The sequence below is a fragment of the Pseudocercospora fijiensis genome (assembly GCF_000340215.1).
Source record: "Pseudocercospora fijiensis CIRAD86 unplaced genomic scaffold MYCFIscaffold_9, whole genome shotgun sequence".
NCBI lineage: Eukaryota > Fungi > Ascomycota > Dothideomycetes > Mycosphaerellales > Mycosphaerellaceae > Pseudocercospora > Pseudocercospora fijiensis.
The window spans coordinates 2,223,373-2,234,979 of NW_006921540.1; the positions used below are offsets into that span (position 1 = coordinate 2,223,373).

The window sequence follows — 11,607 nt, forward strand, 5'->3', positions numbered from 1 at the left end:
CGTTGCTGAGTGGTCCCATGTCGGCGTGCTGCGCGGTTCGGTCAAAAGAATTGGCCTTTGGCTTCTGGTGGCCAGAAAGACGAGATTTTGTATTTGCTCAACAGGTCGGTACAGCTTGAAGTATGCATTTCTCTGGCATACTTACAATTTCCTCTCTTCGGGATATCCTCTAGGCCGTCAGATCTCCACTACAATGATCAGATCTCTCACGGCTTGCCCGGGTCACTGACCTTGCCTCCCACATATCTATAAACCACGCTAAAGTCCTTGCCCTTCAGTTCCGGATCCATTTCCACGGCCTGGTAAATGTCCTTCGCATGTGTTCCCAACCTGGGAACGATACCGTGCTCGGTCGCAGCCTGGATGGCAAGCTTTATATCCTTCAACATTAATGCCGTGCCGAATCCGCCCTCGTACCCTTTTGAGGCGGGTGAGCCCTCAACGACGCCTGGTACGGGATTGTTCACCTCTGAAGGCCAACATCGCCCGGTTGCGGTATTGACCATGTCAGCGAATGCTTTCGCGTCCAAGCCCCATTGAACAGCCATGTTCATCGCTTCCGCTGTCGCGATGTTGTTGAGAGCCAGCAGATAGTTGTTCGCGAGCTTTGCTTTCAGACCACTTGTTTGAGGACCTAGATGCACGACTCTTGCTCCCATCATGCTCAGAACCTCTGTAATGCGATTAACTTGCTCATTTTGGCAGCCGACCATGAAAGTGAGCTTTCCTGCTGCAGCACCAACCACACCTCCAGACATTGGTGCATCAACGAATTTGCCTTGACCTGTCGCGTGAGTGGCTTCTGAGACTTCGGCGGAGGAGCGGGGATCGATGGTGGAGCAGTCGATGAAGAGACGAGGTTCTTTGTTGGGGGAGGAGGTCAGGAGAGATGGCGGGTTGAGCATTTGTTGGAAGACATTCTGAACGTGGTGGGGTTCAGGAAGGACGGTGAGGATGGTGGTCTAGACAGCACCCAAGCATTAGTATGACCTGGTCTCAAAGTGCCCGCATTCATAATTCGTGTATCAGGTCGGTTGCTCATTCAGAGGATTGGCTTTTGTGTTTGGGTAATCAGAGGGACAGCTTTCGCTGCAACTTAGATCATACAAGTGATAAGGATATAACAAGTTCATCATGTGAGAAGAGTCGTGAAATGTGTTGAGACCTACCGCGTTCTCTGCAACCTGCCTCACGTTCTCCGCTGCTGTGACGGGGCCAACACTCTGGAACTCTTCAACGAATTGCTTCGTTATTGTCGGGTTCACATCATGTATGAACATTGTGTCGTCCTTTGCAATCTTCGTCCGCAGATTCTTTGCCATTGGATAACCTGACGCGTTCTAATCAGCTTTGGGATGCAGTCGACCGCCTCAGAGTTCGTTCTTACCCATTCGACCCAGCCCAATGAAGCCATAGCTAGCCAGACACTTGCTAGTCGTTGCAAAGCCCCTTCTGCTCGCTGGACCCGCCACAGCAGAGCCAAAGGCCTGCCTGGCCGCCTGTATCGCTGCCGTCCTCATTTTGACCTCATACAAGGTACTGTATGGGGAGAGCCAGTGTTCCTATCTGCTCATGATATTTAAGAAAGATGCCTGCTCGCACGGAAAAGGAAAAAACGAGGAGGGTGTATTGGTCGCAGTATGAGAGGAACAGGAAGTAGCAGCAGGCACACGAGCTCGGCGAGAGATGCCCGACGTTTGCTCCATTGCGGTTATCCGAGGGCATGCAGGACGAGAGAGGGCTCAGAGGGTGGAGTTTTGCGGATCCCAAACAGAGCCCGCGTCGGAGTCTCCGCAATTCTCCGCTCAACCTTACTCGCACTGCAGAAATGTTGCTCAAAATTCGCGCACGCATGATAATGAGTGCCATCGCGTGCAATAGCTGTACAGTCCGTTCTTCTGTATCTTACCGAAAGTCTAAATCGATCGTGTGGTATAGGACATGTTGATGGAACTACTCTACGAGCCTTGCTGTGCCCAGATTCCCTCTGTCCACTCTTGAGGATGCAATGAGAGCGGGCCAGGAAGTTTGCCGGTCCTTGGAGCCCTCCCTTCACCTGGTTCCGGAAGACATATCCATTCCCGCAAGCAGCCTGGGACGTCCTCCTTTGAGTGACTGATCACCAGTAAAGCTTGATCCGGCGTGAGTCCCTCAAACGAGACTTTGCCCATTACAGAGAGCGAGCTAGGCTGTGCAAAGCTTCCGAGCACTGCTGCGACCTCCTCGCCTTGAGACAAGAATAACAGCACCTTGTCTCGTATCCTCTCGTCAATCCCACTCAACGCTTCATCCAGGATCACCAGGTCTGGACTTGCAACTATGGCTCGCAAGAACAGCAGCAGTCTCTGACTAGAGAAACTCAACTCACGGAATCGTACATCGTCTGCCCAGGTCAGATCGGAGTCATCGTAGAAATTCTCATCGTAGAACTTCTGCGCAGCCGCTTTGCGCGCAGCACTTAGCCCCCGTTTAACGTCCAACGTATCTTCCAGGCTCTCAAGGAATGTCTTTGACCCATAATTCGGATTCAATTCCTTGGCGAACCATCGTAAGAAGGCATTTACCCTTCGATCTGTCTCTGCGCTAAGCTTCGCACGAGCTAGAGGTGCATCAGACCAAGCAGATTCAAGCGCCCGCCGCACTGTCAAAGCTTTGGGGAAGAAAGAGTGTACTTCTGGGCTGGAGTGGCCCATCCTCCGTTGGAGATCAAACACGCTTATGCCAGGCTCTCCCGGTCCTGGAAGTCTTGATCGGCCGAACAGCTTGATGGGTAGACCATACGTCTGAGGGTGATCTGATGTGACTAAGCTCAGCATAGTGGTCTTGCCGCTCCCGTTTGGACCGAAAATACCATAGCGCTGGCCGCGATGCAGGCTCCACCACAGCCCTTCCCTGCATTCGCCATCGATATCCTGCTTCCATCCACCTAGCACAGTCTTGTCTCCGTAGCTGACCTTCACGCCCTGCATCTCGACTACAGCCTCGCCAGGCTCCAGAGCAGGTGAATCTCTCTTGAAGCCGTCTATGCTGAGCTTCCATGGGCGTTCAGGCCATGCAGGCTGCGCAACAGCGCTGAGAGTCCTAGATCTAGAATATTGCAAGATCTTCTGCAGGGGTGACATGATAAAAAATTGGCTCCTTGCGTCTGAGAAGATCTTGTCCTTTTCGCCTTGAGCTAGGACTTTCAGGTGTTCGTCAGCCACAACAAGATGTGATACCCAGTCTGGCACACCATCTTCCGGACGCAAGCTCAAGACCAGTCTAGGAGCTTGTCTTTCGGCCAAACCACGTAATACAGAGCCCATCACCCGCGCAGTGTTGGGATCCAGCCCCATGAATGGTCCGTCAAGGAGTAGCACTTCTGGAAAGGACACAAGAGATTTCGCGATTCGAGCCCTTCGGGTTTGGCCATTGCTCAAATTCGCCACCGGCATTGAAAGTAGCTTGTGAAGATCGAGCTGGTCGATGACCTCGCTCAGCTTCTCCTTCTCAGCCTCCGTTTGCTCGTGTTCTAGCGCGTTAAGCTCTGTGTGACCAGTAAGGTAGTCGTGGAGTGAGTAGTCGGTCTCCTCGCGTCTACTTTCATATCTCGCACTCAAGTAGGCGCCTCGTACGTTAGCACCGCCCACTGTGCTCCCTCGCTCGGCGTCGAATCCGACATATTTGATGGCATGTTGCTCTGAGATGGACAGTTCTGAAAGAAGAGGATAATGCCGAGCTGTAGGAGGAATGCAAATGTGCTGTGCCGCCAGGATCTGAAGAAACGTCGTTCTTGCTAATGACGAAGGAGAAAGCACCGCCCAGTACTGTGGCTTTCCATCGTCGTCGAGTTTGGTCGGCAGGCGGAATGATAAGTTCTCGAAGAAGGGCGGGTTTGTCTCTGGCGTGTCCGTTGCCGAGGGATACTGCCTGAAGAAGGTGGCATCATCGATGTCTATCACGCTTATTGCCTGGCATCGTGCCCTCGCTCTATGGAATAGTCGACATTGCGGCCTTCTCACGACCAGCCGACTCCTCCACATGCCTTGATATGCAGAGCAGAGAGAAGCGCTGTTCTATCGGACGAGCAGAAACGCCATATCGAATCGGTGTCGTGCCGGCCCGGCCCGGAGGATGACGCTTTTGAGCGGGCATCCCTGCACAGAGCTCCGCTTTCACACACACCTCTGGCCGAGGACTTCGACTTCGACGTGCACGATTCAACCTCAGCATGATCTCGTCGCTACAGCCTTCACGGCCACAGGTTCGTTTCATGTGAATATCAGGCTTATTTTTGGCATACTTAGACGTACTAGTCTCGCTCGCAGCGGCCTCAGAATCCGCAGTATCAGCAACAGACCCGCAGCACGCATCCAGAAATCCGACAAGCACCCCTCGCGACCAGTCCAAGAAACCAGATAGAAGCCATGCCACCATCAAAAACCATCCCAGAGCCTACGCGCATAGCACCCATATACAATCCTGCTACAATGCACCCAGCATTCTTCTCAGGCAACTGGAGAAAACAACCATTCCCGCTGCCCATGAATCCCAGCTTGAGCCCAGCAACGTTGGGCTATGTCTTCCCCAGGCCGGGTAGTGCTTCAGGAACGAAGCTATGAAGTACGAGAAGAGATGGCGTCATTTCCTGTATACGGCGAAGTCAGCTTCCAGAATGATAGTGGCAGGGCCGGGTCGCGGAGTCTGGCATACCTTCATTTCAGCCTACCAGTGATGTACGTCTTCACGATTGCCCGAAGAATTGCGGTCGCTTGAGGAACCCGAGTGTGAGAAGGCTGCGATACGCGGATGTTGGAGCCAGTCGATGATCGCTTGGCCCATTCGCCACACGAGAGATCGTCGACAGCGGTAACAGCTGTTTCTCAAGATACCGACGATCATGTCCGAGACGCAAGACTCGCAGCAGGTGTTGTTCTCGATTTGCAGAAGGCTCCCAGGCTGGCAAAGGACCATTCGTCCATCATCGTACGGCGGCCCTCGAGGTGCGGTCTGGACTGCGGAGTCGCATTGGAGGATGGGACCGCGAATGGTGTGTCCGCATGAAAGCTGTGTGACGAGTGTCTGGCACATAGTCGCAAAGGCTCGCTGTCTGCAGATTTGGTCGCTGCTGGTGGACCTCTTGTCTCAATTTTCTCAATGAGTGGTGTCAATGCCACAGAATGCTGCATTCCGATGTATACGCTCTTAAGCACCACTGCCATCAAACCATCGATTTGAGCAAACAATATTGTCCACCTCGTGCACATCATCTGGCATACTTCGAATGATATCTCTCGAACGTGATCAGGCATAGGGACCCGGCGCATGATCAATTTGCCAACTCCGCAGAGAGCATGACCGCGACACGCGCTATTGAATTACTAGAGTATACCAGGCAGACTTTCTGTTCGACAGCGACAACCGGTGTAATTCGAGTGTTGGCAAAAGCAGTCCAAGCTGTGACTGTCTTAAGTTTCGGACGGCAAGCAGTATTATGAAGACATAGCCCAATCCTCCCTCTGCCCATGCTCCGAGCAGTCACAACTGCACTCCCTTACCAAGTTCTCTGCTCCGTCTCAAAGCGCATGACTCTCAATTCAAGCATGGCACCTACTCCTTAGAGCTGTCAAGACATATTGCAGGAGCATTCCCTTGGTGAGGCTGAACACAATTATAAGCAGTTGTCAGAAGATTTTAGTGCCCGGCCGATCAGCCCCATATATAATTTCCGAGGCATTCCTTCGTAGATAACCGGATCTGAGAAGTGTCTATATTGCCAGCTAAAACAGGCATTCCGTAGACGCTAGGGTCCTTGACTTTATGTCGTCGAAACCTAATAGTATAGGGCCCATTTTCTATATAATAGGAGGTGTTATAGGCGTTATTACGAGTGTCCTATAATACTTACTAATAGCAATATTTATTAACTCTAGCTCTTTAATATAGCTTATCTCATCCCTATTTCTATAACCTATTAACTACGCTATTCGCTATTTAGCCCGTTAACCTAAGGCTCCTTTATACTAAAGGAATAGTTTAAATAGGTATAGCCTTTTATAACTAACTTCTAGGAGAAATACGAGGGCGCTCGTTATAAGGATAGGTTATCGCAGCGGACGATATACTACTATCGTTGTTAGCGTAACTTTAATCGCAATCGAGAGCTAGGTATTAGTATCTATAAGGTAGAGTTTTATAAGAACCTATATAATACGTCGATAGCTATAATCGCGGTATTCGATCGGAAGGCAGACAAGGAGCCTCGTAGCTATAAGATCGCTTAAGGAGGCCGCGATTTGGCGTATAGTAATAACAATATCTGTAGTTATACGATAGACTATATAGTAAGGTTAATATAGTAGATTAAGTCGTATTACGAAGCTAACTAGACTAGCTGTAGGATATAAGGGCTTCTAGTAATAGCCTCTAGGTTGTTATCGAATATCTAATAGATTAGCATAACTATAAAACAGCTTATATATTCTACCTACTAAAGGAGGGTACAAATATAGGTCGTCTTGCTATTATTAGAGCGCACCGTATAAAGAAAGATATTATAAAGTAGTCTATAAAGAAGAATGTAAAGAGGGTGTCCCTAACTAAGAAGGGCAATATTCGATTATAGCTAGACAACCTTAATCGTTATCTCGGCCCTCTTATAGACGATATTATAGGCGTAGGACTCTCCTATAAGGCTCTCTCTGTCCGTATAGAGGCATTCTAGCATAAGGGTGTTATATAGTAGGCCGACTAGCAGCGTAAGTTGCTAAATAGTAGTGTTGCTAGTAATATAGGTTCCTATTTCTTTAGAGCTAGTAGTGCTTTAGGCATTAGCTTTCCGGCTCTCTTCCTAATATACAAATTTCGATAGTAACGACTAACCGTCTATATATAGTTATTTCTCTTCGATGCGACCTATAAAACGTCCGATAATAACTTCTACCTATTTACAGTCTATATCCGTAATGCCTTCGGCTCCTAGATACTAGGGGGGTATATATTGCTATAGAGCTAGCGAGTAAAGCTAATTAAGGCTAGGCTTTAAGTATTAAACAAATAGGCACCCGGCTAGAAGCCTATAGTAGCTATAACTAACGACTCGGCTTAAGAATAACGCGCTATTCGACTAGCATTTAAAGAGGAGGCTATAACTATATATCTCTATTAGCGATACGCTAAAGAGACCTTCCTACGACACTTTCCCGAGAAGTAGTATCTATAGGTTTAGCGGCTGTTTTCCTATACGATTTACTACGCCCGTAGCGATATAGAAGTTATCGATACTATCGATAGAATCGTATAGGAATTAAGAGACAAATACGCCTCTATTAAAGGTAGCACGTATTTAGGAAGATAGAACGTCGCACGAAGTATCTAAGAGAGCGCGAGAACGCGCGAGCTAAATAGGTAGCGACAAGCGCTAAGACATAGGACGGCCCGTCCCTCTTTTACATACTTAGACCCTATCTCGTAATAGTACTCCCCCCTCCGAATAAGGAGCTCCTACGACGCTATTTAGACTTGTAGAAGCACGTAGTATACGGCGCGCCGCTTGCGTAGCAGCGTCGACATTATCTAACTATATACGATAGTTATTATTAAGCGTAGTAGTGTTCTTTTTCGAAATGCCCTCTACGGCTAGCTCGCGAAAGTAATTAGCTGCGGTGCGTAACCCGGTACTATTAGTCTCCTTATTATGGTTAAGCCGTCGATATAGAGGCCTATTAACTGTCTTAGATATAGCTACCTACTTCGGAGATAAACTTGCAGATGCGCCGTTTAGAATTACTACGAGACTAGATAGTCGGCAGTCTAACGTAGCGAGTAATGTTTCGACCTTAGCCGGCTTCGGCTTCTTCGGATATTTCTTATAGAAGGCGGCGACTAGCTCTTTGTATCTAGGTAGGAAGTCTGTCTATAGCTCCTATATTTCTTCTCTGCCGCGCTAGCGCGCCTTGTATTTTCCTTTGCACTATACCGTCTTATCGGTCCTAGAGTCTAGAATCTTATCTACCTTATACTCTAGCTTATCTAATTCTTCTCGTTCGACAACTACGGATAGTAGTGCTAACAGGTCGTCGTACTGTCCGTTAAGCAGGTCGAAGGTAGCGGGCCGTAGTAGGCTTATATAGAAGACTAGTCTAATACGTATTGTCGTAGGGAGGTCGAGTTTAAAGGAGCGGCGTCTAACAGCCTTTAGTATTTTAAATAGTCCTAGATACTTATAGTTAAGTTTCTTGCTCGGGCGCTTAGTCTTAATATTGCGGGAGTCTAACTAAACTAGGTCTCTAGGCTCGTAGGCTTTAGTAGGTATACGCTTACGGTTTGCCGCCTTAGAATAGCGTACTTACGCAAATTAGTAGTTCTCTTAGAGATGTTTTAACACTACTGTTATATAATCGCGGAAGTGCTGTATACGGCTTGCGAAATTCTTAGCTTCTTCTAAGTAGGTTACCTATACGCTTAGTACTTACGGTCGGACTACTTACTCTACAGCTTTTATATCTATTTAGGGGTGTCGTCTAGTATTAGCAAACGCAGGTATTAAGCTAGTTAATGCCGAAACGTAGTTGTTTAACGTGAACTTAGCACTAGGTAACTAGTCGGCCTAGTCGTCTTAGAGGTAATTATAGAAGACGTAGAGGTATTGCTCTAAAGTCTAATTTGTACGCTTAGATTGCCTATCCGTTTGCGGGTAGAAGGCAGTAGATATATTCTACTTAATTCCTAGCAGTCGATATAGATGCTTAAAGAATACGCTAGTCTATTAAGAGCTACGATCTAAGAAGATAACCTCGGGTATTCCTTTCTAGTAGAAGACATATCGGTAGAATAGTCCTACTATATACTTAGCTTCTAGGTTATCGGTGCCTAAGAACCGTACTTCTTTAGTTAAGCAATTAGTAACTATTATAATATGCCGCTATGTCTGCTTCGTTTCCTTATACTTGCTAGGTAGCAGTTCTATAATAAAGTCTACTGCTATATATGCCTAGTTTGCTAGTAGCGTAGATAGGGTCGATAGAGTCCCTTATAATCCTTGCCTCGAAGGGTTAGCCTTCCGGTATACGTAGCAGTTGCGTAGATAGCGCGCTATATTAGAGCTTATCTCGGGCTAGAAGAAGCCTTGTCGGTATAGCAGGTTATAAGTCCTTGTAGTTCCTTAATGTCTAGTAAGCGGTATATTACAATACCGTCTAATAATCTTTATTCGGATGTTCTTATACTTAGGGATATAGAGCTTCTAGTTAACGATTAGTCGGCTATCTGCTACTTAGCATTCTATAGTAGATATCTTCTGCTGCTACAGGAACGGCGAGTTCTTTCGATTAGCTAGGTCCGACTATACCTATCTTATACGTATGCGAATTGATATATAACTATAGGCTTCTCTTAGTAGCTCGAAAGCGTCGTCCTAACTGCTCTTCTCTATTAGAATAGGAGGTTTATCGACTTCGTCCCCCTCCTTAGAAGCGGTCTTGTCCTTAGACGCTACTAGAACACCTCCTAAATCGGAGTTGGAATTAGAATTAGAGTTAGAGTCTAGTTCTAGTTCGCCTACCTTAGGTTTATCTCCTAGCATTAGAAACGAAACCTATAGCTATTTAACTTCTTTTAGTAACTCTTCTTCGGGCATTATCGCGAAATAGGATACAATGTCTATATTATATAGTTTTAATATAGTTTAATACTAATGTTAGGTCCGTAGGTTATCTTTAGTAGGTATATCTTGCGACAAACGTATTAGGCTGTTAGGCTTCTGCCTCTGCTTCTCTAGCCGGTAGGTAATCTTAAAGTTAAACTGCGCTAAGAACTCTGCCTACTGCGCCTACCGGCGGTTGAGCTGCTTCGTGCTTATAAAGTACTCTAGATTCTTGTAATCTAACAACACGCGCGTCGGGTTGTCCTTAGTAGCGCTAATAACCTCGTACTACTACTCTTTAAAGACCTTAACAATAGCTAACAGTTCTTTGTCGTATATATCGTAGTTACACTCCGCTAGTAACATCTTCTTAGAGAAGAATGCTACTAGGTATAGGATACTAGTATTCGGATTGCGCTAAGAGAGGACTCTAGTAGTTACGTAGTCCGAGGCATCCGTTTCTACCTAGGTTTCCTATTCTAGGTAGAAATAAGCTGGCACTAGCGCGCTTATAAATCTTCGTTTAAGCTCTTAAAATGCAGCGTCGCATCTATTAGTCTAGATAAAAGCGCTATTGTCTTTCTTAGTTAGAGCAGTTAGCGGTGCAACTATATAACTAAATTTCTTAATAAATCGACGATAGAATCCTATAAAGCCTAAGAAGGCCTATATATCTTTAACAGTCGATAGTGTTTGCTAGTATTAAAGGGCTTCTACCTTAGTCTAGTCTATCTCGATGCCCTCGGTTATTACGATTAAACCGAGATACTTAACTCTCTTAACGTAGAACTCGCTTTTGTTAATGTCGACCGGGAGGTTAGCGTCTCGCAGTCTAGTTAGCACCTTATTAACTTTGCTAATATAATCTGCTAGATCTCTATCTAAATAGATTAGTAAATTATCGAGGTAGATTATAACAAAGTAATCTAGGAAGTCGTATATTAGTTAATTTATATGCCTCTAAAAGGAACTAGGCCTATTGCATAGTCTAAATAGTATAACCTTATACTAGTAGAGTCTATAGCGCGTAATAAATACTATTAGCTACTTATCCCCTTTCCGAATACGTAGATTGTTAAACGCCGCTACTACGTCTAACTTAGTAAACTACTTAGCTTTATATAGCCGATTAAGTGTCTCTCGTATTAGCGGTATAGGGTAACGATCCTTAACTATTAAAGCGTTAAGTCCTCGATAGTCTATATAGACGCGTAACCCTCTACCTAGTTTCTTTATAATTAATATAGGTAAGGCGCATCGGGAGTCTGATTTCTTAATTATGCCTTTTAGAAGCTCGTTATCGACGTACTTCTTTACTATAGCTAGTTGTTCCGAGCTTATAGCGTAGGATTTCTTATATAGAGGCTTAGTACCCTCCTTTAAGTTAATCGCATAATCTAATAGACTATAGTCCGGCAGTTTGAACTCGCTCTTATACTTAAATATATCGGCGATCTAATAATACTTAGGGGGCAACTTCTCCTTTAGGTTACGTTTCTTCTATATATCTATAAATATTTTAATGTCTTCCGGACTTATTGCCCTTAGTTCCGCTTCGGGTCTGCTAGTACTAGCAGATAACGCGGCGTAGAACATGTTATCGAGGGGATCGTCTTCTAGTATCTCGAAGCTACTAATATATGCATCGTCCTTCGGGAAATCTTCTAGCTATAGGACGTATAACTCTAGTCCGTCCTCGGCGTTACGTCCTTAGCGTCGATTGCGTTTCGCTATTCGAATAAACGCATCGGCACTAATTATACGAATGTTATAATCTCTATAGGCAACAGGTATATAGGAGTATGCTTTGCCGCGACTATCGATAGAGACTATATACGCGCGGCCTCCTTTGTTGTATTCGATACAATATCGGGGAGAATTGAATATAATTATGCGGTCTTTAAAACTAATAGTAGGGTCGTAGTCTTCTAGCTAATCTATGCCGAATACGAGGTTATATTAATCTAGGTCGGTAATATAGAATA

At 46.0% G+C, this 11,607-nt stretch overlaps 3 protein-coding genes across 3 annotated transcripts; all 3 read right to left on the bottom strand.

Annotated features, from left to right (window-relative positions):
• Nucleotides 1–64: 64 nt before the first annotated feature.
• On the bottom strand, nt 65–1,628 carry MYCFIDRAFT_56858 (uncharacterized protein). Its single transcript, XM_007932396.1, has 3 exons — nt 1,388–1,628; nt 1,170–1,330; nt 65–962 (listed from the first exon to the last, which is right to left on the bottom strand). The coding sequence occupies exons 1-3, from the start codon at nt 1,518–1,520 to the stop codon at nt 207–209; spliced, it is 1,050 nt and encodes a 349-aa protein (XP_007930587.1). The 5' UTR covers nt 1,521–1,628; the 3' UTR covers nt 65–206.
• Nucleotides 1,629–1,875: 247 nt separating this feature from the next.
• On the bottom strand, nt 1,876–4,022 carry MYCFIDRAFT_217196 (ABC transporter domain-containing protein; the record flags this gene model as incomplete). The annotated part of the gene is made up of 1 exon (XM_007933004.1): nt 1,876–4,022. The coding sequence occupies one exon, from the start codon at nt 4,020–4,022 to the stop codon at nt 1,959–1,961; it is 2,064 nt and encodes a 687-aa protein (XP_007931195.1). The 3' UTR covers nt 1,876–1,958.
• A 189-nt stretch (nt 4,023–4,211) lies between these two features.
• Nucleotides 4,212–5,219, bottom strand: MYCFIDRAFT_212428 (uncharacterized protein). The gene has a single exon (XM_007932749.1). The coding sequence runs from the start codon at nt 5,068–5,070 to the stop codon at nt 4,705–4,707; it is 366 nt and encodes a 121-aa protein (XP_007930940.1). The 5' UTR covers nt 5,071–5,219; the 3' UTR covers nt 4,212–4,704.
• Nucleotides 5,220–11,607: the final 6,388 nt, after the last annotated feature.

Excerpts from the sequence above, each read along its gene's own strand:
- MYCFIDRAFT_56858 (XM_007932396.1), bottom strand. The coding sequence starts at position 1,520 with ATGAGGACGGCAGCGATACAGGCGGCCAGGCAGGCCTTTGGCTCTGCT. Across the intron at positions 1,331-1,387 it reads CATTGGGCTGGGTCGAATGG|GTTATCCAATGGCAAAGAAT; the intron begins GTAAGAACGAAC and ends AGAACGCGTCAG. Across the intron at positions 963-1,169 it reads GGCAGGTTGCAGAGAACGCG|ACCACCATCCTCACCGTCCT; the intron begins GTAGGTCTCAAC and ends GGTGCTGTCTAG.
- MYCFIDRAFT_212428 (XM_007932749.1), bottom strand. The coding sequence starts at position 5,070 with ATGTGCCAGACACTCGTCACACAGCTTTCATGCGGACACACCATTCGC.